At 43.0% G+C, this 27,911-nt stretch overlaps 1 protein-coding gene across 1 annotated transcript in view; it reads left to right on the top strand.

Moving 5' to 3' along the window:
* BRINP2 (BMP/retinoic acid inducible neural specific 2) overlaps positions 1–27,911 on the top strand; it is a gene marked incomplete at both ends in the record, with an annotated part of 51,666 nt that overhangs the window by 16,500 nt on the left and 7,255 nt on the right. The window contains 3 exons of the mRNA XM_082615580.1: positions 13,293–13,483; positions 14,591–14,799; positions 26,557–26,662. Coding sequence (XP_082471706.1) covers positions 13,293–13,483; positions 14,591–14,799; positions 26,557–26,662 — 506 coding nt within the window. The remainder of the gene's footprint in view (positions 1–13,292; positions 13,484–14,590; positions 14,800–26,556; positions 26,663–27,911) is intronic.

Below are 27,911 nucleotides of genomic sequence, written 5' to 3'. Positions count from 1 at the left end.
TACTGGATTGTGTTTAATTTTGGTTGTCATCTTCAAAAAGAAATACATTGACAAACTAGATTGCAAGCAGAGAAAGTTAAAGCATAAGGGCCTAGAGATCTGGGAACTATATTGAAGGAACTAAAAATAGTTAATCTAAAGAAGAGTAGCCCATATAAAAAGTAAATACACCCAAATACCAGAAGGGCTATCTCATTGCAAGAGGAATAAACTTGTAGAATAATGGGAGGAACTGCCAGTCAGGGGGAATTCTCCTGGGGTTGAGTAGATAATGGGAAGCCCATGGATGTTGGCTGGGGAAAAGCCTGGCATGGGCTGTCAGCTTGCTAGGCAAAGACAAGCACAACGGGAGGTGAAGACTAGTGAACAAAGCAATTTTCTCCACAGTTAAGAAGATGAGCTGGGGGCTTCCCTGGTGGCGCAGTGGTTGAGAGTCCGCCTGCCGATGCAGGGGACACAGGTTCGTGCCCCGGTCCGGGAGGATCCCACATGCCGCGGAGCGGCTGGGCCCGTGAGCCATGGCCGCTGAGCCTGCGCGTCCGGAGCCTGTGCTCCGCAAGGGGAGAGGCCGCAACAGTGAGAGGCCCGCGTACCACAAAAAAAAAAAAAAAAGATGAGCTGTGGGCAGCAGGTTGGGAGGTCAGGGCAGACCTGGGGTTTCTGTGCCTCAGAAAACGCAGGTCTCAGCTCCCTTTTCAGTTCCTTCTGACCTCACAGATTCACTGGCCCTTCATTTCAATGTGTCTGCTGTACATCCTGTTGATTTACAAACACACCACTCTCAACACCCTCTCCAAGCCCCTGAGCCTGTCGGGCAGTATGAGATTCGCCAAAGAATGATCTCTTCCTCCTCCTTTAAGCTTGAGTCTCCCCTCCCCATTTCTCCCAATCATCCTTAATTAAACTGTTTGAAAGCTACAGCTTGATTTTAATTAGAGCAAAATTGGGAAGATTAGAATGAAATTGGCCAATCATTGTTTACGGGCCGTTGTTTGAGAACACAGCAGGCTGCTAAATTACCTCCATGCCAGCCTTCTTGAATTCTTCCAGTGGGTGGACCGGGGCACTGGGGCATGGGGGGAGGGCTGGCCTTCTTTCTCCTCTTGTGCCTCCTGGAGTTGCAGGGGCCGAGATATTTTTACCCAAATGATCCTGGATCAGAGCCTTTCTGCCTGGGGATTTCTCCCAGCCACAGTGGTAAAAGAGGCAAAAGAATTTCCAGGGAAGTATGACAAAGGTGTACAGTGGTCTTTGAACTTGAGCACAGGTCATAGACAAAGACAGAAAATCATCTGTGGCGTGGTGTGGGTTCTCATCAAACTCTACCACTGATCAACTGAGACTTGGTCCCTTTTTTCAGTTTCTCCGTCTCTTCATTTGTTAACTTCTGGAAGGTTCATAGTTGAGTAGAAATAACTCCACTTCCTCTTTCTTGAGGTCCTTGCATTGATAAAATTGTTGAGCTTGTGTGAAAATTGTGTGCAATTATTTTTTAAAAAACTAAAGGAACGCTTTACACCAATATAAGAGATTATGGTTTTATTATAACTTCTTTTTACAGCTCAGATTAATCATGTCTTATTCATTATAGCAGTAAAGACTCTAATAGACAAGTACATTATAGTAATCTCTGGCTGAGATGGAAATCTCCTGATGATGTGCTGTATCTAGAAATACTGCCTTCTGTACAGGAGCCAAAGCATGATATATCCCTCAGCTCTAAAATTTCCAGCTCAAGAACATGAAACCATCTTAGCTGTGTCACTGAGGTAAACAACTGGCATCCCTCAATGTATATGTTGGCTTTGGCTATTTTCCTTCATGTGAATTATCTAAGGCAAATATGAGCCCTATGAAAAAGAAAACATGGTACTGTCTTAGCTTGGTGGATGGAGTTCTATGAAGAGAGCATTAGCCCTGGATGCAAGGTATATTGTTAGAAAGATGAAGAAAGAGAAGGTGCCTTTCCTAGAACTCTTTAGGGAAATCAGCAGTCCAAGTCTCAGTGTTTATTGAGACTCCTGCATCAAATTGGTGAGTGAAGCTAGTTGGGAAAAAACAACTCTCCAGGAGAAAGGTGGGCTCTGAGAACAAAGACATTTGTATTTATCTAGTACTGGTTGGTATGGGAGAAATTTGCCAACGGTCATTGGTTGACAGTTTACATAGACAAAGTCAAGTCACAGTAAAAATGACAAGAAACCTATTTTTGTCCTTGGCCTAAGGCCAATCCATCTTTTTGCCTCCAAAGTTCTTAAATATTTTATTTAATGACCTGTCCTGTGTCTCCCTTCATTTTTCAAGGAAAATCAGTCATATTTTTTTTTCTTACAAGTATGGTTCATATCAAAACAACCTTTTAGAGGATGGTAGCTCAGTCCCTTTCAACACTAAAGGTTGGAGGGAGGGTACCTCCAAAAGACAGGTTGTTGGAAATACAACAGAAGACTAGAGAAGGGCGACATTCCCGACCACAACAGTCTACTCCTTCTGCCATTGTGTTTAAAGTAGGGCCTGGAGCTGGGCATCCTGGGCTCAGTGGTGGCCTTAAGACTTCTCCCCAGCCTCTCAGGTAGTACCAGAACCTCTTCTAGAATGGCTGCCTGAGTGAGCAGGTGATGACTGGTTTTCTCTGCTGGAGACAGCATTGAATCCTTCCCTGGTAAACCTGGCTGGATTCTAACTCAAGGGGCACAAATGGGCTCTGAGCACTCAGGGGCCCGACACTGGAACAGGATGGTGCAAACCTGCAGGGGTGCCACAGCAGAGCGCGGTGGGTCAAGCTGCATACTCAGAATACAGGAAATGTGATTTTTCCAAATGGCAACCATATTGATGGTCTCGGAAATGGGCCTAAATGTGCTTCCCACACAGAGAGGGAAAGACTTGTCTATTGGTAAGTTGGTAAAAATAATCTGGCTGTAAGCACAAGGTCTCAGTGCAACTACCCATACTGTAGGTTGCAGTGCTCATTACTACTAGGTTTCAGCCACATTGAGGTATCGTTTTGTTTTTGCTTTTAAACTATGGATTTTTATTTTTTTAATTTTTAAAATTTTTTAATGGAGTATAGTTGATTCATAATGTTGTGTTAGTTTCAGGTGTACAGCAAAGTGAATCAGTTGTACATATATTCACTCTTTTTTAGATTCTTTTCCCATATAGGCCATTACAGAGTACTGAGTAGAGAGTTCCCTGTGCTATACAGTAGGTCCTTATTAGTTATCTATTTTATATATAGTAGTGTGTATATGTCAATCCCAGTCTTCCAGTTTATCCCTCTCCCCACTACCCCTTGGTAACTGTAAGTTTGTTTTCTACATCTGTAACTCTATTTCTGATTAAACTATGGATTTTAAAAAATACTCTCCTCCTTAAGGTTTCATAGGGAGGGAAGCTTCATGGGTTATGACTCTTCAGGGGGGCTGGATCAATGTTCTCAGTTTACAAGCCCAAAAAGTGGTTCTTCAGCATGTGGCTGCTGGAAAGCGCACCTGGATGGAAGCCCCCGGCTGTGCTCTTTCTGTCTTTCATGGCTGAGAGCACAGGACTCTGCCAGGGGGACTCTCAGTGGCAGTTTTTGTTGACCTCGTGTATGGTGGAGGAACACAATGCTGCAGGGGGTTTGGTGACCTTAGAGTCAATAGCTGCTACCTGGAGGCATTCCTTTTCATTTACATCTTTCAAATTGGGAACACCTTGTAGCCATTTAGTATTCTAACCGGAGACCCTTTTGCTTCAGATCCTGAGCTGGCCTGGTCCCCAAGCCCTGCTGAAGCGCACATTGCCTGAGGCTTGGCATGGGGCTTGTTTCCGCCTTCCTGTCACAGGCCCCTTTGGATTCCGGAAAATCCCTAAATGCATGTGCAACCAGAAGCATCCTGTATTGGCAACTGGACTGTTAGTGTTTAGCAGTCTGGGACCGAGATAACTACGATCACTTCAGAATACAGACAGAAATTTTTTGTTATGTATACAATATTTTCTGTGTCGGTGTGTACGCTCGCTCCTAATAACACACTGGATTTTACCCTCCTATCTGGATTGTACCTTTCCTAAACTTTGTTTTGATTATTAATAATTTTATGGGTATGTTAATCCTTTGGCAAAAATATTTGCGATTCACTCTAGGCTAATAAAATGCAATAGAAAGTGGCCTAAACTTCTGTTAATTGTAGCCCTTAACTGAAGCAACGTTTTGAAGTGCTTCAGTTAACGGCAGGCAGAGTCCACACTGGAGAGCTCTGGTCACCCTTGGTTTAACCTGTGAGCTCTTTACGTAGTGACCTCTGTTGCTTTAAGGGCCCTTTCCATATGGCCTTCCCTAGTGCTTAAAATGTTTGCTTTCTCTTACTGTCGACTGTGAAACAAACACAGTGGGAGAAGATTTTAGGAGAAATGGCTAAATTGAAATGGAAATTTACTTGATGTCTTAATTGAAACAAAGATGATGGCTTAATTGAAGTAGCATGTGTTAATATAATTGTTATATAGAAAACATCCTTTTCCTAGGGGAAAAAAGAGCCTCGATTATTTTATTATGAAAAAAAAACTACTAAATGAAAAATCGGAAATGAACGTTTATTATTTGTATAGCTCAGGCTGCCTTCCAGTATTGCCTTCTGAGGTTTTCAGTTGCTGGAAAGAACCAGGTTAATAAGTTCTCTAAGCACATTTTTTTTTTTTTGCCACTCTGGCTCAAACTCCATTCACAGATGTTTCCTCCATTATTTTGATTCAGTGAAGGGCCCCAAAGGGCAGGCAGGAAACGGAGTGAAGTAGAAGAGAAAACCACTGGGTGCCCTCAGAGCCTGAACCTTCCTGCAGCCAGCTGAGGCCTTATGCCTAATTCTGAGTCGACACCCCACGGGTTTATGGAAGCAAGTTTTGTTTATTTGTTTTGGGAGGGTGTATTTCTCCACTGAAATTCTCCTACCCCCTCACTTACACACACACACACACACTCTCTCTCTCTCTCTCTTCCACTCACAAACTCGTGATTGCCCCTTTGACTTTCACGGGGGAGGTGGTATAACACAGTTGGTAAATACTGTGGATCCTGGAACCAGACAGCCTGTGTTTCAGTCCTGACTCTGCAACCTACCAGGTGTTACCTACTGGGCAAATTATCTGTGCCTCGATTTCCTTGTCTGTAAAATGAGGATAATTATATTTTACCTCTTATAGGGGTGTTTTGAATAGTATATTGGTTAATACTTGCAAGATACTTGGAATGCCTGGCACATGCTAAGAATTCATTAAATGTTAACCATTACTTTTTATTACTGGCTCATAAAAACCTTCCTAAGACAGTATCATTCATTTTCTAAGTCATTTGTTATTCTGTGTTATGATTTTCAGAGCAGCCATAGGAGCTGGAATCAGGCCTTTTATCTCTGATTCCTTGCATGGTACCCTGTGTATGGAGTTGATTTTTTTTTCTAGGTCTAAATTTCTCCTCCTGCAAATGGGTATATTGAAACTACCTTCATCCGAAAAAGGTTTTGCTTTGGTGTATATGTTGTACTACATTTTGGATATACAGTACATTCCTGTTTTGTGTAGATAATTAAAGGAATTAAGTGTTCTGGGTAATGAAAATATCTTTTTTAAAAGATAGTAAACTTTTAAAAAGCATTAGAATGAAATAAAATACACTTAATCGAATATACACAAAGGAAAATAGTGTTATAGAAACAGCAATATGGTATTGACCTGCGTTTTGGTCATAGCTCGGCCACTTACTGTGTGACTTTTTGCAAGTTATTTTCTTAACTTCTCTGGGTCTCATTGTTACTATTGTCACCATCATCATAGTTGTTAATAGCACTGGGATAGGGTTAGGACACTAAATCTTGTTCTGGTTCTAGTGCCAAATGGTTATAGTGTTTTAGGCAAACCACTTCCCTCTTTGTTTCATCGTTTTCTTATAATGTAAGAGGAATGGAACAGATGTTCTCACCTGGTCTGCATGCTGGCATGTGGTGGTGCTACAGATGGATTATAGGGGTGTCCGTATATTGATTCCCTCAGCCCTTGGGGCGATTGGGCAGGGTCTGGGGTAGCAGGACTCCCTGTGCTTGTCTCCTCAGGCCTGAGAAGCCTCATTCATTGATCCCAATGCATCACATACAGAGAATTTTCAATGTACATGGTAACATGAAAGAGGTTGGCAAATAGTATTCAAATGTTTCTTCTAATTCTAATAGCCCAAATTTCCCTCTTGGTAATGTTGTGACATCAGGCAAAATACTTAGCTTTCTGAGCTTCAGTATATTCATTCACTTGAGTAAGATACACTCAAAACTTTTGTTTGGTTTGGATAAAATATGTGATACAGTAAAATATGTCAAGTCTGATGTTGGACAAAGGAAGATGAAGACTAAGGAAAAGTACAGAACTCCAAGATTGTTGCCTCTTTGGGGCTCTTTAACACTATGAGTGCGACAGAAATTGTTATTAGACCTAGTATAGGGGATTGGAGCTGTTGATGTTTAACATCGGGTGTAAAGCACAGCAGAGTCTGAATGGGCGCTCCATACTTGCGGGACTTCAGCATGTGGACTATGGACTGTCATTGGAAGTTGTCCATGTCCACTGAAGACAATGGAAGAAGATTCAGACTCAGTTTACCAAAGCATAAGAAAATACCTTCAGTGCCTTGATTTATATATAAAAAATGCACAAAATATGCCCATAAGTTACATTTTTATAAATCAAATCTAATTTTCTCAATGATATGTATACACACTTAGAACGCTTTTATTTCACATCAATCACTAATTGGTTGCTGCTTCTATGTATTCTCATCACTAACTTTTTTTAATCTAGTTTCAATAATTTGCAAACAACTAAATGATTAGGAGAGCTGTGACATGAAATAATGGTTGTTTATTTTAAACAAATAAAATAAATGAGAGACTCAATCATTCAACAAAAATCTATTGAATATCTACTATTGTTCTGTTTTACAACATCTAGCATTGTTCTGTTGCTGTTGAATAAGACAGAAAGAATCAATTCTGACCTCACAGTGTTTATGTTCTAATGGGAGAGAAAGAGAATTTAAAAAATATATATGTCACGTAGTATAAGTGCTAAAAAAGATATGTAAAGCGGGGCATGGGGAAGCCGAGGTAGGTGAGCTCTTTTGGATGGGATGGTCAGGGAGAAAGCTTCTCATAGGAGATACTGTTCAGCAGTCCTGAATGAAGTGCACTGAGCAAGCAATGTGAGAACCAATTTTTATTTATTAGATTTAATTAAAGTGGGATTCACCTCTTTGGTAAAGTGGCCTTTCCTTTCAGTGAGGAGCTATCACCATTGTAAGAAACTGTGGAAAATGGAATACCTGCCTTTTTCACCCCCTAACAAACTAAGTGATACAATAGAAATTCTTTGTTACTTAATGAAGTCTAGTTGTGGCCTACAACAAAGCAGGGAGAGTGGGTTTGGTGCCAGAAACAAACACCTTCACCAAGATTCATGTCAAGGAGCTTACTGCCTGTGTTTTCTTCTAGGAGATTTATAGTATCAGGTCTTAAGTTCAAGTCTTTAATCCATTTTGAGTTGATTTTTTGTATGATGTAAGATAGGTGTCCTGTTAAATTCTTTAGCATGTGGGTTATCCAGTGTTCCCATTATCATTCCAATTATGTCAAAGGAGACTATCCATTCCCCATTGAATATTCTTGGCTCCTTTGTCATAAAATAATTGACCATATATGTGTGGGTTTATTTCTGGGCTCTTTTGTTCCTTTGACCAGTGTGTCTGGTTTATGTCACTATTATACTGTTTGGATTACTATAGCTTTGTAGTATAATTTGAAGCAAGAAGTATGATACTTCCAGTTTTGTTCTTCTTTCTCAGGATTGCTGTGGATATTTATAGTATTTTATGGTTCCATACTAATTTTAGGATTGTTTTTTCTATTTTGTAAGAAATGCCATTGGAATCTTTATAGGGATTGCAATAAATCTGTAGGTTGCTTTGGGTCATATGGACATTTTAACAATACTAATTTTTCCAGTCCATGAGCATGGAATATTTTTCCATTTATTTGTGTCTTTTTAATTTCTTTCATCAGTGACTTACAGTTTTCAGTGTACAAGTCTTTCATCTCCTTGGTTAAATTTATTCCTAGGTATTTTATTCTTTTTGATGCAGTTGTAAATGGGATTGTTTCCTTAATTTCTCTTTCTGATATTTCACTATTAGTTTATAGAAATGCGACAGATTTTTGTATATTTATTTTGTATCCTTCATCTTTACTGAATTTGTTTATTAGTTCTAACAGTTTTTGGTGGAGTCTTTAGGATTTTCTATATATAATATTATGCCATCTGCAAATAGGGACAATTTTACTTATTCCTTTCCTATTTGGATGATTTTTATTTCTTGCCTAATTTGCTCTGGCTAGTATTTCCAGTACTATATTGGATAAAAGTGGTGCTAATGGGCAATGTTGTCTTATTCCTGATCTTAGAGAAAAAGCTTTCAGCTTTTCACCATTAAGTATGATATTATCTGTGGACTTGTCATTTATGGCCTTTATTATGTTGAGGTATGTTCACTGTATACCCACTTTCTTGAGAGTTTTTATCATAAATGGATATTGAATTTTGTCAAATGCTTTTCCTACATCTATTGAGATGATCATATGATTTTTATCCTTTGTTTTGTTAATGTGGTGTATCACATTGATTGATTTGATGTTGAGCCATCCTTGCATCCCTGGAGTAAATCCCACTTGATCAAGGTGTATAATCCTTTTATTGTACTGTTGAATTCAGTTTGCTAATATTTTTTGAGGATTTTTGCATCTATGTTTATCAGGGATATTGGCCTGTAATCTTATTTTCTTATAATGTCCTTCTCTGGTTTTGGTATAAGGGTATGAGTGTCTTCATAAAATGAGTATGGAAGTTTCCTTCCTCTTCCATTTTTTGGAAGTTTGAGAAAGACTGGTATTAATTCTTCTTTAAATGTTTGGTAGAATTTGTCATTGAAGCCATCTGATCCTGGACTTTTGTTTGTTGGGAGGTTTTTGATGATTAATTCAATCTCTTTACTAGTAATTAGACTGTTAAGATTTTCTATTTCTTCATGATTCAGTCTTGGTAGGTTTTATATATATATATATATATATATATATATGTTTCTAGAAATGTATCCATTCTCTCTAGGTTGTCCAATTTTGTGTATAATTGTTCATAGTAGTCTCTTATGATCCTTTGTGTGACATCAGTTGTAATGTCTCTTCTTTCATTTCTAATTTTATTTGAGTCTTCTTTCCTTTTTTTCTTGGTTAGTCTAACTAACAATTTGCCTATTTTTTTTAAACCTTCCAAAAAACAGCCTTTAGTTCCATTGGTCTTTTCTATTGTCTTTTTAGTGTCTGTGTCATTTATTTTCACTCTGATCTTTGTTATTTTCTTGCTTCTACTAACTTTGGGCGTAGTTTGTTCTTTTCTAGTTCCTTGAGGTGTAAAGTTAAGTTGTTTATTTAAGATCTTTATTTTTTCTTAATGTAGGCATTTATAGCTATAATCTTCCTCCTTAGAACTGCTTTTACTACACCCCACAGGGTTTTGTATTTGTGTTTCCATTTTCATTTTTCTCTAAATATTTTTAGATATCTCCTTTGACCCATTCGTTGTTCAGGAGCATGTTGTTTAACCTCCATGTATTTGTGAATTTTCTTGTTTTCTTCTTGTAATTGATTTCTAGTTTCATACCATTGTGGTCAGAAAAGATGTGTGATATGATTTTAGTCTTCTTAAATTTATTTATTTATTTATTTATTTATTTATTTATTTTTAAAATAAATTTATTTATTTATTTTATATTTTTTATTTTTGGCTGTGTTGGGTCTTCGTTTCTGTGCAACGGCTTTCTCCAGTTGCGGTGAGTGGGGGCCACTCTTCATCGCGGTGCGCAGGCCTCTCACTGTCGTGGCCTCTCCCGTTGCGGAGCACAGGCTCCAGATGCGCAGGCTCAGTAGTTGTGGCTCATGGGCTTAGTTGCTCCGTGGCATGTGGGGTCTTCCCAGACCAGGGCTTGAACCCGTGTCCCCTGCATTGGCAGGCAGACTCTCAACCACTGCGCCACCAGGGAAGCCCCTTCTTAAATTTATTAAGATTTGTTTTGTGGTATAACATATGATCTATCCTGGAGAATGTTCCATGTGCCTTTGAGAAGTGTATTCTGCTGCTGGATGGGATGTTCTATAAATATCTATTATGTCCATCTGGTCTAACATATAGCCCATCTGGTCTAACATATAGTTTAAGTCCAGTGTTTCTTTGCTGATTTCTGTCTGGATGATCTATCCATTGTTGAAAGTGGGGTATTGAAGTTGCCTTCTATTATTGTATCACTGTCTATTTCTCCCTTCAGATCTGTTAATATTTGCTTTACATATTTCAGTGCTCCTATGTTGGGTGCATAAATATTTATAAATGTTATATTTTCTTGATGAATTGATCCCTTTATCATTATATAATGACCTTTGGCTTTACATCTATTTTGTCTGAAATAAGCTACCCCAGCTTTCTTTTGGTTTCCATTTGCATGGGATATCTTTTTCCATCCCTTTACTTTCAGTGTATGTGTTCCTAAAGCTGAAGTGAGTCTTGCATGCAGAACATGGTTGGATCTTGTGGGTTTTTGTTTGTTTAATAAACTGCTCTCTGTCTTTGATTGGCCATCCAGCCAATAAGAAGTGAGTTCAAGCAACTGTTCTTTATGCTGCAGTGGGATTTGGGATAGAAAATATTTTGACAAATACCCTGTACTTTAAAGTTTAGCATTTCCTCCACAAAGGAAATAAAAGATAATGCATTATTATGAACTTACCTGCTTAGATAAATAAAGCCACACAGTGGGAATTTTAAAAGGCTTTGTCAGAACCCTGAATTATTAGTTATCCCTTTTCCTTTGTTTCCCTGGTAATGTTTGGCACATGCCCCTGCTCTGTCTTAGTTTCTAGAATGATAGGGGAGCTCTGTAGCCTCAAATGGGCATGGATTTTTATTTATTTATTTTGAATTATTTTATTTTTTTCTGTGGACTTGTCATTTGTACTTCATGGATTTGGGGGGAAGTTTAGACCAAGGTTTAGCCCTGTCATGAAGAGCAGAGTTGGGATGGGTGAGAGAGTTGAGAAGACTACATTTTGTGGTTTTCTAAGGCAGTGGAGCTGATCCTTACTAGTATAATTTGGGAGGCAATGGAAAACCCCTTTTTTACTAGTGGATATGATCATTTAAATTTCATCTTTTAAAATACAAATATTTCAGTGAGGAGTAAAGCATGAAGATTAAAATTCCAGATGGAACTAGAAAGGAACTTTGCCATCTTCTAGAATAGAGCTTCTCAAAATGTAAATCCTCTTAATTCCTTTCAGGATGTCCATGCTGACATTTGCAATAAAGGTGCAAAAGCAATGGTGAATGAAACTGCTGGCATCTTAACTTAAATAAGGGCAGTCTCACCAAATGACACTAGTAGTCATGTATTCATCATTACATACCTAAACATACATACACATACATGCATGCTTAACTTCATGAATGTCCTTGAAGCAGTAAAATTTATTAATTTTATTGGATCTTGACCCATGAGTACATGTCTTTTTTAATATTCTGTAAGATGAGATGAAAAGTACATATAAAGCACGTTTGAGGTTACAGAAGAATGATGGTCTCAGAGAAAAATACATTTGTGATTGAGTTGTGAGTTGAACTAGCCACTGTTTTCATGGGACTGAATTTTTCTTGAAAGAACAACCAACAATCCATGGTTATTCAGATTTTAGTGTTTGGCAGACATTTTCTCAAAAAAAAAAAAAAAAAAAAAAGGAATGAAGCAAGCCTGCCTCTTCGAGGAAAGTAACTGACAGTATTTGTTACCAATGATAAAATTTAAGCTTTCAAATGAAAATCGAAATTTTGGAAAACTTGTATTTGTCATCATGAGCTTGACAGCTTTCCAATATTTAAAGACTTTTTTCTTGAGATTTGTGGTGATATTAACAAATACGATGTTTTGGTATTATATAATAAAAAGTGTCAAAATGTGGAAGATCTGAATAACTCAGTGGTCCCATATTTTCCAGATGGATGACCAATACATGATGTTACAAAATCATAAAGAGTAAAAAGATCCATTCAAAGTACAATATAGAACACTGGATTTTAATGTAACTGAGTATGAAAAGCTTATTGATATGGTTTCAGATTCCACACTGTAATTAACCTTTAAGAAAGTACATTTGTTGAGTTTCGTGTGGTACCAAAGAAGAATATCCACAATTATCACAACAGATTGAACTCAGAAGAAAATATGAGAATGCAGCTCTCTTCTGCTAAGCCAGAAACTCGAGAGATTTGCCAAAAGGCAAAGCAATGCCATTCTTCTTACTAAATCTGTTTTGTTTCAGAACATACAGTGACTGTCATACAAATATGTTATTTATATTATATATAATGGATTTATTTCTGTTATCTTTTTTTTTTTTTTTTTTTGCGTTACACGGGCCTCTCACTCTTGTGGACTCTCCCGTTGCGGAGCACAGGCTCCGGACTCGCAGGCCCAGCAGCCATGGCTCACGGGCCCAGCCCCTCCGTGGCATGTGGGATCCTCCTGGACCGGGCCATGAACCCGTGTCCGCTGCATCAGCAGGCGGACTCTCAACCACTGCACCACCAGGAAAGCCCCTATTTCTGTTATCTTTAAATGAAATAATAGATAAATAAATTTAAATTTTCTCAGTTTTAATTTCTAAAGGGGTAATTATCATTAGATATAAGCCACCTAAATACAGGGACTCAATCATTTTTAAGAGTGTGATCGGGTCCTGAGACCAAAAAGTTTGAGAACTGTTGTTCTAAACCAACCTCCTGACTTTCAAAATGGGCAACAGAGGCCATGAGGTGACTCATCCACTGAGTTGCAGTTGTGACTAGATCTTGTTTCAGCAAACCACTTCCAATATTTTCATTGTTTGTTTTTCCCCATTACACTACTACCATGACTGCCTTCAGGTGAATAAGCCACTCTCCAATGGGAGCATGTACTAATGGAGGTCAGCTGAGGTAGGGCTTTCTTACCGACTGGGAATCAGAGACCAGAGGGCCTCTTTCAGGCAGTGGTCCCTCCATCTGCAGTGATATATGCTGACAGGAGATGAGGGGGTGCAAGTGGAGGAAGAACATTACCTGCTTCCGATTTTATGCCTCTTGTTCCAAAATACAATGAGCTTTTCCTTGTCCCTCGACTTTTCCTCCAGGGAGTTTGCACGTTGGAAAGTGAACAGCCTGGCTCTAGAAAGGAAGGACTTCTTTAGTTTGCCATTGCCTCTTGCCCCAGAGTTTATCCGGAACATCCGCCTCCTCGGAAGGAGACCCAGCCTGCAACAGGTCACCGAAAACCTGATCAAAAAGTACGGCACTCACTTCTTACTTTCTGCCACCCTTGGAGGTAAGCAATACCACGATCCTACACTCATTGGTTGCCAGCTCATCGAAAATAGCTTTAAGACCCATTGACTATAGCTTCAGTACTCTTCCTGGGTCTTTTATTCTTCCTGGCCTATTATTGACTGGAAAACGTTTTCTTTCTGGTGCATTTGTCAACAGTGTAATCTCTTGACATCCAAATTCACCCCAGAACATTGCTTATAAGCATCCTCCTGGGGAGGGGATGTGGGGTAAGGAGGTTGGGGGACAGACAGACTCCTACTAAGCACTTGCCCGAAGGGGGTGCTCCCAGTTTTCTTTTGACTGAGCCATCTAACCCCGAGGTTTCTCCATATCTTAATATTGGCTGTGGCTACAATAGTGAGACCCATAGGCAAAGAAGTAAATGTCCACTGAGTCCCTGACCTCTCTGCTTCCACTCTATAGAGATTGGTAACCAGCCAAACCAATTAGAATGACGTTGGGCTGAATGGAGGCAAAGGTGGAAGGGGACCTATGGCTAGGGGATGGCACAACCTATGGCTAGGACCCAGTGCAGAACTGAGAGCTGGGAATGGGCAGCATTCTCTCTGCCCTGGCAAGGAGAAAGCAGGATTTATTATAACATTTAGCTCACTGTCTGATGGGCAAAAGGAACTCTCCACGGGTTCAGGCCAGCTGCTGGCATGTGGTAAGCGCTGAGTGTTTGATGGGGAAAAGGGAGGTTGAGCTTCAAGGCTTTTGCCCTTTCTTAGGGAGCAGAAATATCCACGGTGACTTCTTATAAACAACTTGAGATGGAGAATTTTATCTTCCCCATGGAGGTAGATTGCCTGAGACAGAGATCGATAGAGGATGTTAACTGGATAAGCTGGAGGGGCGGGGGATGAGCTTTGGGAGATTACAGAAGTAGGGAGGAGGCGGAGGGCCTCCCAGGCGGTGGTGCCCTTATCCTGTGGCGCAGTCTGATGAGATTGTTCTGAACATGGTAGGGCTGAGAAGAGTCCGTCAGCAGGGGCCATGGGCTCCCTCTTAGCTCGGTCTCCCCTGGCGAAGGGTTTCACATTCTTATTGGTAGGGGATTAGGGAGCTGAAGGCCTCACCAGTGCACCCATGTTGTTTGCTGTAGGAGAAGAGTCCCTGACCATTTTTGTGGACAAGCGGAGACTGAGCCGAAAGTCAGAGGTGGCAGGAATTGCCCCTATAGTCGGGGGCGGTGGGAACAGCTCTGCTGTGTCCCTGGAGACCCTGCACCAGCTGGCAGCCTCCTACTTCATCGACAGAGAGAGCACCCTGCGACGGCTGCACCATATCCAGATAGCCACAGGGGCCATCAAGGTAAGGGCCTGAGAGGTCCTGGGGGAGGGAGGGCAGACAGGCAGAGAAAGCAGAGGGAGGCCTGGGTGTTAACTGGCTCCAAGTGAGCCAGGCCTGACTGATGGAAGTGGGAAAGCAGCTTTCTGATGTGGGCACAGCTCTAAACCAGCCCTAAAACATGGTCTGTGTCTTCCTTCTGCAGCAAATAGTCACGTGGCATCTACCCTAAGGCAGGCTCCAGCCGAGGGACTGTGGTGAAAGGTAGACAAGGGCCCTGCTCTCCAGAGGTTACATTCTGGTGGGGGATGAAGATAATAAACAAGTAAAAACTCAGCCCAGTAATTCCAGATAATGATATAAGGAAAAGACCGAGTCGTAGGTACAGATCTCCTGAGGTGAGAGAGGGGAACAGTGAGTATTAGCCAGGTTGGTCGAGGGAGGGCACTTTGGGTTTAGACTTTGAGGCTGAGATCTGAATCCTGAGAAGTCAGCTGTGTGTAGATCCGAGGGAAGGGTGTTCAGGCAGGGGGAACAGTAAGTGCTAAGGCCCTGAGGCAGGAACCAGCGTGGTGCCTTGGTGAAACACAGAGAAGACTGCTGTGACTGCAGTGAGATGAACAAGAAAGATGCTGGTACAAGATGAAATGCAGAGGTAGGCTGGAGTCAGATCACATGGCTGTGAGAAAGTGCAATAGAAAACAAGCAGCGGAGTGATATGATTTCATGTATGTTTGAAAAAGCTCAATAGTTACTGTAACTTTAATAACTATAACTTTCATCCCATGTTCTCTACTGACATCTAGAAGATTTCTAGGACAGTTCATGTTGTTTGAGGGAAGACTAGTGAAGATACTTGAGAACACTGGATATTCTACTTCTAAATATAAAGTTAGGATGCTGAGGAGAGTTCACTCTTGTCTTAAATCCTGCTTGCATCCCACCCAAGACTCACAAGGAAGTTTTATCATTCTTTCATTCATTTGTTCAATAATTATTTAAATTTGTTTTACTTTATATTGGAGTATAGTTGATTCACAACATTGTGTTAGTTTCAGGTGTACAGCAAAGTTATACATATTCACATATCTATTCCTTTTCAGATTCTTTTCCCATACAGTTTATTACAGAGTATTGAGTATAGTTCCCTGTGCTATACAGTAGGTCCTTGTTGATTGTTTTACATATACTAGTGTGCCAATCCCAACCTTACTGAACACCTGTATGTGTCAGGCACTGTTCTGGATGCTGAGAATCCAAGAGTGAACAAAACATATAAAGTCCCTGCCCTCGTGAAGCTGAAATTCTAGTGGTGGAGACATAATTAAATATATAAACAGTGTCAGGTGGGCTTAGTGGTATAAAGACATGAAGCCAGGGAAGGAGATAGAGGGTGATGGGGACAGGGTACTTTAGGGAAGACCAGACAGAGATCTAAATGAAGCAAGGGAGTGAGCCACATGTATATCTTGAGTGAGTGCATTCTAGACAGAGCGGGCAGTGAGGGCAACTGCCCTGAAGTGGGAATGTGCTTGGTATGATCCAGGAGTACCGGTAGTGTAGCTGGAAGGAGTCAAAAGAGAGGTGAGGTGGCAGATGAGGCTACAGTGGTCTCAGGGCCTGGATCATGAGGGCATTACCGAGCAGGGAAGAGAGGAGAAAGAGGGATTCTGGAAACCAATGCAGTCATTACTGCACTGGTCAAGGTGAGAAACAGTGGTGGCTTGGACAAAGCTGGTGCTATACAGGTGGTGAGAAATTCACAGGTTCAGGTTTTGATGGTAGAGCCTATTGAGTGTTAGCTAAGACATTGGAAGAAAGGAGTCAAGATTAACCGTGAGGTTTTTGGCCTGAGCAACCTGATGAACAGTGATTTCATTAACTGAGGATAACACTAGGGGGAGATGCGGCTCTGAAAGAAATAAATCAAGAGTTCAGTTTTAGACATACCGTATTTGACATTCCTATTAGATGTCTAACTAAAGATATCTAACAGGCAGTTGGCTCTCAACACCAGGATTTCAAGAGAAATGTCACGATTGGAGATATAAGTTTGGCTTACAAATATATCCACATGTGTAGTTGGTATTTAAAACTTTGGGAAAGGAGGAGATGAGATCACTCGAGGACTGAATGCAGCTAATCACGTGGCCCCAGGGCTTTGAGTTGTGAAGCACATCAGTTTTCAGACATGGGCCAGAGGAGGAGGATTCAACAAAGGAGGCTGAGGCAGAGCATACAGGTATGAAGAGAACCAAAGCCGGATCCCAAAGCCACGTGAAGAGAGTGAGTCACAAAAGGGGGAGCAGGCAACGGTTGAGCAGTCACATTGAGAACTGACCTTCAACTTGGCATCACGGAGGTAACTGGTAACCTAGAGAGGAGCAGCTTCAGTGGCATGAAGGGTATAAAAGGCTGAGTGGAGAAGGTTCAAGAGAGAGAACAAAGTGAGGAATCAGAATAGTAGAGACAGTTCTTTAAAGGTCTTGCTGTAAAGGCAAATAGGAAAAATAGGTGATAGCTGGAGACCGATGGGGGATCAAGGGAGCTTGTGTTTTTGTTTTTAAAATGGGAGATATTCCAGAATATTGGTATGTTGATTAAAATGACTCAGTAGAGAGGGGGAAAGTGATGGGGCAGAGAGACGGGAGATAATTGCAGAAGCAATCGAGGTGGTGAGAGAGGTTGCTATTCCAGGCACAAGTGGAGCAGCAGGTCTCACACAGGACCATGAACACTTCATCCTTTGGAGCCGGAGGCTGTACAGAGCACACAGCTCACACGTGCAGTGGGATGGCAGATGTGGCAGTGGGAGGATGCGGATGTTCTCTTATGATTTATTCCATTTCCTTGATGAAACAAGCAAAGTTCATGGCTAAATGAAAGAAGGAATTGTTGAGAAAAGAATGTATGAAATGGTCATTCAGAGAGTTAAGGTTATCAACTGACTAGATGATTAGATAAATGGAGTGGATTGTTGGGTGGCACCAAGGACTCATTTGAGACTCATGGTCATAATTATCACATGAGGCCTGTCAGCAGCGTTGTGAGTTTTATCAGCTACATTCAGCACGTCTTGTTCAGACAGGCATGGGAGAGATGGAGAGTTGGATTTAACCAAGGAATATGTGTGTGTGTGTGTGTGTGTACAAGATGAAAGAAAAAATAGGCAAGGGAATTGAGAGTATATAGAAAGGAGTGATTACAGTGGTGGATCAAGGGATCTGAGACCATTATAGGATGATAGAAAGTGAGAAGTTGGCCAGGTCAAAAGATTGGGAGTCTAAGTAGGTTTGATGACTTGTTATAGGGAAGAGACTAGAGTAGGTATAAGTGTGTAATGCTTTATATCGCTATTACAGAGGGTCAGGTTCTGGGGCATGGCCATGGGTGTGGGAGCCTAAGATGGGGTTGGATAGAGGACAAGATAAGGAGGTGAGGAGGCCAGGGGACTGGGAGGCTGGGTATTAAAGGATCACCTATATGGATGCTGAAGTCAGCAGGAATGATACAGACCTGGGTGGTGGTAAGAAAGAGGGTGGTGAGCAAGCTAACTACTGAAAATCCTCAGTGAGGGAGGGGGAGTGACAAGAAAAATAGACGGCAACACAGAGGAGTAGTGGGTGATAGTCCTGATGGTTAGAGAGGAAGGAGGACCCGTGTCCAGGATATCACAGTGGAAGACCCACCTCACTTCGTGCCAGTGTGGGGTGTGGGAAGGCAGACAGCCACTGCTAGAGAGGACTGCAGGGGAAACCACATCCTCCAGAGCTGCTAGGTTGTGCTTAGAACACAAAGGTGAAGTGGACTCTTGAGAAGAGATTGAGGTTATAGATGTTCTTGCTGAGGAATGATCATGAGATTCAGAGAGCATGATGGAGGTTAAGTGAAGAAAAGGGGTCCGGTTAGGGGATGGCCAGTGTCTGGAGTGAGAGTCTGAGAGAGGAGGAAGACGGAAGTTCAGATGGGCTAGGGTACATTTGGGAGGCTGGTATCTTAGGCAGCTTAAAATGATGAAAAAAGAACTGTAGTAGCACAGAGTGGGTTTTACCAAGAAGACAGAACTCTGTGGAAGCCCTCTCACCCTTCAGTCCTCTAGTGGACTGTGTCAAAGTTGGAGAATTGGTCTTATCCATTCATGAAAGGTAGGCCTGGATCAGTAACTCTGTGGTCCCATGTATGTCCCTTCCTATCCTTTGACCTGACCAACTTTGCACTTTCTATCATCCCTCCATGGCCTCCTTGTCTTTTTGCCCCACTTAGATCTCTTGATCCATCACTATCATCACTCCCTTGTATGTTCTCTTCAGCTTACCCTTTGCCTCGTCTTCACGCCCACGGCCATTCGTATAATTCAGAGCCTCATCACGCTTACCTGATTTTCTCACATAACTCGTCTTCCCATCTGCGTTCTCAGCCCTGCTCCCTGATTCACGATCTGTGCTGCTCGCGTGAGTGCACATCGTCATAGCGTATCATTCCCCTGCTTCAAATCCTTCAGTGGTTTCTGACTACGTGGGACAGAGCCCAAACCACCGCCTCCCATCCAGGGCGGCAGCGTGAGGCATGGGAAAGAATACCACTGCTCACGGCGAGGCTTTGGTCAAGTTCCCAAACTTCTCTGAGCCCCCATTTGCTCCTTCTAAAATTGTTGAACAATTAGAATAATTTCTAACGTGAAGGATTTCTGGGAAGTTCAAATTAGAAAATGTATAGAGAGCATGAGCCACAGCACAGACGGACCTTGAAAAGGGATAATTCCTCTTCTAAACAAAACGGGAAGGCAATGGAAGACCTACTATCCCTGTTGTCTTTTTAGTTTCAGCTCCAAATGCTCCTTTTACACTCTTCTCAACCCTTGTTCCCCACCCCCCCTCAACCTTTCACTTACCAGTTATACCATGTAAGCCAGTCCTATCTACCTCCTAGTCTTTGTTCAAATATGCCATGCTCTTGTGTCTCCCTTCCCTGGTACCTGCTGTCTTTTTTGCTTACAATCCTCGTCCGTTCATGTGAGTGGCTTTTCCTAACTCTTCTTTGCTTGGCTCAAAAAGGGAACTCTTTCGTGAAGCCTTTCCTGACTCCCAAGGTAGTTAAATGTTCCTCTTCAGTGTTTCAAACACATGCCTATTTTATAGGGATTATCATTTGAACTGATTGCTAGCTAACACGAGAGCCTCTGAAACTATGAGATCCTTATGGGAGGGACTGGGTCTCAGGCATCTTTGGTTCCCAGTAAGAGTACAGAGCTTCCACATTATGGATAATGAATAAAGGTTTGCTGAGTGAATGAATGAGTCACTGACCCCACTTTTCACATGGGTTGCGCTCTTCTCAGTGTGTGTGCAAGTGCCTATAAGCATGCTAAGTTGAAAGAAACAAGGTGGATTCAGTATCAAAATGACTTGTTAAGAGAACTCTGGTGTTCTCTAGATCTCTAAGAACAAGACACTAGATCCAATCCAGACACATAGGTGTGGTAAAAGAACAGTAACACTCCCAGGTTACTCTCTCTGTTTCTTGTTGGAACACGCCTCTACTTTTTCATCTCTACCTGCTTCATCTTCCTGCTTCTCGTGTTCAAGTTCTTTCCTCTGTTTATTCTAGACTTTCTGTACACCAGTGACTTCAGCCTACCTTTAGCTTTGTCTTGCTCTGAAGCTGACTCTGGCCCTGGCTGAATGTAATCTTTCTGTTTTGTCTCTCAGCCAGTGCACTCAGGACAAGGACTCTTCTCTTGTTCATTGTAGTATTCTCAGTTCCTGGTACATAGTAGGTGCTTGATAATTATTTATTCTGAATTTTGTAAGTGTCCATAATCAACTCTTAAATTTCCTTTTTCTCTCAGTATCACAGTTCTAAATTCCCCAGAGAAAGAATCTGGTTCAGGATTCATCTTAGTCCAACACAAAGAGAGGGGGTTACATAATCTCAACCATGGCTCACTGGATTCACTTCTTTAGCAAGGACTGTGGGTGATAGCATGAGAGGTGGGCAGGCACTTAAATCCACGTCTGTTATAGTGCCTGTAGATGCATGTTCTAGAACTAGAGCCACTGCCCATCTCCTCCAAAGAAGGGCCACCATCCTCGAAAGCCTCTTCTTGGAACTCCTCAGTCCCACAAGGAATGAGAGATGATGACTGAGCTTCCATTGAGCTGCTTGACCTGTAGATGTTTCTGTTTGGGAACACCGTGGGTTCTCCCCATGGGTTGCAATTCAGAGAACCATGAAAAAAACAAGGCATTTAGTGTCTTCTCCCGCCTCTGCTCATCTCCACATAGTTTAGTGAGGTCTGCAAACCTGTGTGACCTGTCCAAGGACACACCCCTAGACTAAGGAGCAAAGGGAGGTGTTGGCATCCTGTCCCTCAGTTCTGCTCCCTTGATAGGGTTGACCTGACCATTTTGTCCTGATAGTAATGGTGTTCCACAGGAGGCCATCTCTTTGCCTTAACACACAGCTTTTGCAGATCCAGACAGCAAGGTCCCCCTGCAGCACACCCTTGTGAACTCACACTCCTCTGCTGGTGCTGCAGCCCCTGCCACCTACTCCCCTCTCCTGAACATGCCTTCGCAGGGCTTGAGCTGGCTTCCAGTGTGGTCATTGCTCTGGATGGAGGTGAGGTGGAGGTGAGGGGCTCTGCCCATTTGCTCAGCCTTGGTGAAGGAAAGACCCTCGAGCATATCTTCCTGTTGCTTGTTTTTCTAAGCAAAGGTGCTCTTACTTTCTACCCTTTGTTAGCAACTTCTTTTCACTAATGTAGAGAAAGAGGCACCCTGCCCCCTTTTGTTTATCCAACACATGCCTGAGACCCCACTGAACATTTCCCTCTGTTGCAAGGTTTACTCTGGTCAGTACATACCTCTGTTGCAGGATTTGTCACATTAGACTGCAGCTGTTTACATGCCCATCTCCACCTGCCCACACACAACAGCAGGGCTTAGATCAGTGGGGACTCTGTCGCATGCATACAGTTCCAGGTCCCTTCACAGTGTCGGGTGTGTGGTGAGACACTCAATAAAATGCCTGACTGATAGCGGAAGGCAGGTTACCTGGTTTAGTGGGAGACAAACTTACTCAAGTGAGAAGACCGGGGATTGGGTTTCAGCCTTGATACTTACTATTCCTACGACCTTGGGAAGTTAGTTATTGAACTCCATGACATGGACTTACCAACTGTTTTACTCACCTGTACCCAGGGCTTCTATTCAGCTGATATGACCACATCAGTTATTAAAATATTAAAACACTTCCATACAAGCTGGTAAATCATCTTCACCCAATCTGCTGTGTGCCACCCTAACCACCTTTATCCCTCCCCTGGAACCCCGGGATCTCCCCTAATAGTAATCAAAGGACTAATGTAACTCTGGAGACCCTCAGAACCCTGCTTTGGCACTACGGCTGGCACCTCTCCTGATTAGTGATGTCCTACCTGCTGATACATATTGTGAATAACCTATTGTAAATATCACCCCTTACTCTACTGTAGGATGGGGGTTGACACCAAATGATATAGTTCACATGAAAACACTTTGAAAACTGTAAAGGGCTGAATACATATTCATCCTGTCCATAATTCCCAGGAAGGGATCAGAGCCCTGAAGGAAAGGAGGGGCCTATTTCCTAGTTGTAGCTCACCCTCTACTTAATTGAAGGCTGAGGAAGGACTTAGTGAGGAGGGTTTGAGATGCTCATGAGCTGCCCGGAAAGAGCCCACATAAAAGTTCACGTGGATTGCAGGATGGCAAGAGGGAGCAGTTCTCACAAGCATTCTTAAAGTGACTTGTCCAAATTTCTCCCCGTAGCAGCCTGGGATTCAATTTGCAGCTCTTTGAATCATCCACACTCTCAGGCGTGCTCTCCTGGCCAGCCCTGTCGCTCACAATTAGAAGCCCATTTCACTCGAGCTTAGCTTCGCAGGTGCCCCCCTAGGTAGGACAAGAGCAGCCAGGGAGTTAAGGGAAGGGGGAGGAGAGCAGGCTCACTGGAATGAGGGTTTGCACAATCCGGCATTTATGGAAAATTGGATGTGCTAATGAACCTGAGATCCATCAGGGCTTTCTGAAGGCAGGACTAGTCTCTATCAACAGACCAATTAGCACACAATTATTTTCTCCTGAAAGCTTATCTGAGGTGCTCTTTGAATGCTTGCGCCTGAGTGAGCTGCACTTTCTGTCTGCCTCTTCTACAGGGAGAGGCACGGGGTTCTCCGCTCCAACCTGCCAGGGACTCTGGGACTTTCATCACTCGGGGGGAGGGGTCCTCAGCTCATGCTGCTGATCAAGTCAGTGCCCAGGCAATATCTGCAAGAGGACCCTCTCCAGCTCCCCTTCTCCTTCCCACCTCCTTGCTTCTCTGGGGAAGACAGAGGTGGCTCAGGGCAGACAGAGTAGCAGGGGAAAGAGCAATGACTTTGGGATCTCGTACAACATGAGTGAGCCTTCCTCACTCGTGGAGATCTGGCTTGAGCCATTTCCTCTAATGGGAAATGAGCAGGGGGATCATGGTCTTTGTCTCTTCGTCATTCCTGTCCTTGTGCCACAATGAACAAAGTGGAGCTACTCACACCCTTTCAATGACTTACCTAATCGATTATCCTCTTGTAGAACTGACCTTTGGAAATAGCAAAGTAAAGGTCAGAAAATCGCATCAGAGCCAGCCCCAGAATATTGAACAAGATGGTGGTGGTGGGGGGGGGGGCGTTGGGAAGCAGATGGGTTGGCGGTAGATAGGTAGGCATAGTGGTAGGATAAAGGGGAGGAAAGTGGCTGTGCTATATTTGCCCCCTTGGGAGTCGTCCTACTTCTGCGTAAGGTGTGTAGCTTGCTCACCTGTTGCTGGTGAGTGTTCAGCTCAGGAGTGGGTGGATAGAAAAGCCAGTGCAGAACTCAGGACAGTATGGTGGCCAGCTTACCTGGAGGTGGGGACAGGCAAATCTCCCAAATACCACACTCACCATCCCACTCTGCCCTTCAGCCCGCCCCATTCCAAGAGAGACAGGGTTCCCCAGAAGAGCTGGGCTAGTCCTTGGCCATAGCTCTTCTTATAGGAATTTTTGCACCGTATGGATAAAGAAGACTTTACCTCGACATAAGCCTGACTCTGCCTTCCCACTGCAGTTTGACAACTAGCCACTCACCAACTCACTCAATACAGAGACATTTATTCAGCACCAAGTGCCCACCTGTGGAGGGAGGGAGGCTCACGTGGGACACCAAGATTATAGAAACATGTTTCCTTGTCTGTAAACTCCTTATGGTAGTGACTGTGTCTTACTCACTGTGAGTTTTGGATTCTCCTTGAATATGTAATAGATGAATAAATGAGTGAAAGAATAAATGAATGAGTCAAATGAATCGTAGCCCTTCAGGTGACTAGTGTGTGACCTTGAAGAAATCATTTAACCTATCTGGCCTTGGTTTCCTCATCTGTAATAGAGGATAATAATATCTAAATTGTATACAATTTGTCTTACCCCATGTTCACATTCTGAAGAGAGGGCAGATCACTAAAATACTTTGGATGAACTGGTCTGTTTACACTTGGTTTTTAGGGTGATATTATCTAAATGGGTTTACCTCGTTTTAATTTTCTGCAGCCCTTTGACGTGCCCTCACAGGAGGCACGGGGCTTTGAACTGGAGTCTGAGGACTACAAAGTCAAAACCCTGTTTCAGCTACTCAACAGCTCTGTGGTCTCGGGTACTGTAACTCCCAGAACCTTGGTTTCCTTCTTTGAAGAGTGATAGTAGTGGGATTTGTCTCTGAGTTAGTGGGAAGGTTAAATGGTATGATCTTGGAGGATGAACTTGGAAACTGTGCAGAGGTTTCCTGCCTCCGTCATGGCCTTGATCCCGTCCCCAATCCATGCTGGGTCTTGCTGCCTCTCATGCACTGTGTCTATTGCTTCCCCTTGGTCTTGGTCTGCAGTTACCTCTTTTTCTCCCAATTCCCCCCTTCCCTCACATCCTTCCTTATCCTTCAAGACCAATTTATGGATCACCTTCTCCATGAAGCCTTCTCAGACTGCTTTAAGCTACAAGGTTCTCTCCCGTCTCTCTCTTTACTGTATTAGTCTGTGTCATACCATGTCTCACTTAATTACTCTCTTCCATGTGTATTTTTTAAGACTAAGTATACTAAATTCTCTTTAAACATGTCACTTACACTTTGGTATTCACCATGGTAACTAGTAGGACGGCAGACAATTACTCTACACACTTTCCAGCCCATGGGTTGTAGATCATGCTGCCCCCTTTTTTTTTTTTTTTTTTTTTTTTTGGCCGTGCTGTTCAATCCCTGGTTTTAGTTTTCCCCAACCAGGGCTCTCAGCAGTGAAAACCCAGAGCCCTAACCACTGGACCGCCAGGGATGCTGCCCCTTCTTTTTCTCAGAGTACTTTCCCTCCCTTCTCTTCTTGTCCACTCTCTACTCATCTTTAAAGACCAACTCAGTTGGTGTCCCCTCTGAAACTCCTTCCCTTGTTTAGAGCTGTGGTTTCCTCAGGGCTCCTCATGACACTTTGCATCTGCTCGATGTGGATGTGTATCAGTCAGTTGGATATGTACCTGCCTCCCCCACAGGTTGTAACCTCCTGGAGGACACGCTACATAACTTGTACACCTTTATGCCCCCCTCTCCACCCCCCAAAGCCTGGAACAGATTACTCATACATTCTCTAATTTATTGAGTACCTGCTATGTGCCAGGCACCCTGTTAAGTGCTATTGACAACATCGTGAGCAAAATAACTACGAGCTTACCTCTGTGGAGCCTTTAGTGTGTGGAGGACCCAGGCTTTAACTAAATACTTGCAGAAAAGGATGGAAAATTGCAAGTTGTATGCTTGTTGCGGAGCAGAGGTGCCTGGAGCTAGGAGAGAAGGTCAGAGGTATCGGCCAATTTCCTTGAAGAACTCCGAGAAAGGCACTCTATGAATGTTTGCTAAATTGTAGGGAATTGAACAGTGGCTGCCCAATAAATACTCGTTGATTGGTTGATTGATTTTTGGCAAAGCCTCTGGAGATCCTGAGAAGAAAGGGTCTCAGGTCCCCATCATTCTTATTACATAATTATTTCAGTGCATTTAAAGCTCCCCATTTTTCATCTTATACTTTAAACATCAGGGAAAAACTGATAGGCCAACTTTATAATATTTTAAAATGACTCTGTGGTGTTTTGGAATATTACATAGCTATAAGAGTTTATGTATATTTAATATGCTTATTAAAATATGCAGTAAGCCCATGGCTGATTTTCTCTAAGGACGTCTCAGTGCCGAGGTGGGATTTAAATGTTTAATATTAATAATAATACTCATAACTCATATTTCTCTAGTGCTTTTCATCTTCGGGATCCCTAAAGCCTGTGAGCACCACATCAAGTGGATGCAGCTGGGCTCGCCAGCGGGCTGACAGCATCCTCTTCTGTCCTCCTTTCTTCCTCTGGGGGAGGAGAAGGGGGAACTCCAACACAAAGGTCCAGCTTCCACTGCCTACATTGAGTTTCCTCTTCCCAGACTCAAATTCCCTCTGGCTCCCTCTGAAAGGCTTCCAATTATGTACAACTCCTGCTGCCAGCCCTATACCACTGGTACTCCCTGTCTTAGAACAAGGGAAAAAGTGGCTTTATGCTCCTGGGGTAGGGAGATACATGCCCTGCCTTGGGCTGGTCCAGGACAGGACATAGAGCCTGAGATTGGCTGACCGGAAAAGGGAAGTGCAAAGGGGAGGTCTCAGCTTGTTATATAAACCCACCCCCTGCCCTTCCTTCTCTAGGTCACGGAGACCAGGACCGGTCCCCTGGGCTGCAGCAACTACGACAACCTGGACTCGGTCAGCTCTGTCCTGGTACAGAGTCCGGAGAACAAAGTGCAGTTACTCGGTAAGGTGCCCTGTGATGTTTTCACACTTTCCATACACGGTAAAAAAACAAACAAACAAACAAAAAAACTTAGATCACCAAAAGGAAAAAGTCCTGCCTGCCCCATTTGGTTAAACCCTTCTGAAGACAAGAACTACCACTAGTTCTGGAACTTGTATTTAACAACTTTCCATCATTCTTTTGAGAAAACTTCTGACATGGTTCACTTTACACCTCAACCATTGCTCAAACCACTGGACACCCAAATCCTCCCACCTCCCATCCTTCCCAAGACCTCTGTCACTATCCTACAGCAACAGCACATCCGTCGTCATACACCTTGATCTCGTCGGCAGTCTCCTTTGTTGTCCAAAGAACCCTTTGCTTTATCCTAAGTACACATTGGGGAATAGCTGGCCTTTGCAGAGTAGTTATGGGGTACTGTCTCTAGCTTGACTAAGAGCTACACAAACTGTGGGACCATTGGTTACCCTGAGAGTGTTCCCTGCTTTCTGTTACGAGTCTGCAGCCTTCAATGGGAGATCAAAGCCAGGAGAAGAGGTTTTTTTTGTTTGTTTGTTTGGTTTTTTTTGCGGTACACGGGCCTCTCACTGTTGTGGCCTCTCCCATTGCAGAGCACAGGCTCCGGACGTGCAGGCTCAGCGGCCATGGCTCACGGGCCCAGCCGCTCCGTGGCATGTGGGATCTTCCCGGACCGGGGCACGAACCCGTGTCCCCTGCATCGGCAGGCGGACTCTCAACCACTGCGCCACCAGGGAAGCCCCAGGAGAAGAGTTTGAGAAGAATAGGAGCCTTAACTGGGGACAGAACAGGCAGAAACAGAAAAGCGAAAGGAAGGGGAACGACCCTAGGTCTGGAGGCTGGGAGATCAGGGGAGGCACTCAGCTCCTGCTCTCTGTCCCCCAAGTATCCTGGGGGCAGAGCCATGCAAACTGATTCAGACAGAGCTGTTTGGCAATGGGAAAAGTTCATTCTTCTTAAGGCCTGAGTTGGACTCTGTTTAAGATATTATTGTCTTGGTATTATAAAATCAATAGCCGTCACCCAGGATCTATGATTACAAATTCCAGGCAACCTGAGCCAGACGTAACCCCTCAATGCTTTAGGCATCAAGAAACATACAAAAAGGAGGAAAAGACTCCTGTATTTAAAGCTGCGCAATGCAGTTAGCATCCCTCTTCCCTTAGGTCCCTGGATGGGCTGGGTTTGTGTCTGGAAATTAGTGATGAGTGAAGTTCAGAGTGTCTGG

This window comes from Mesoplodon mirus (assembly GCF_964341445.2).
Source record: "Mesoplodon mirus genome assembly, chromosome: 3".
NCBI classification, from domain to species: Eukaryota; Metazoa; Chordata; class Mammalia; order Artiodactyla; family Ziphiidae; genus Mesoplodon; species Mesoplodon mirus.
The sequence above is the reverse complement of the archived record's forward strand: the minus strand, read 5'-3'. Positions and strand labels throughout refer to the sequence as shown.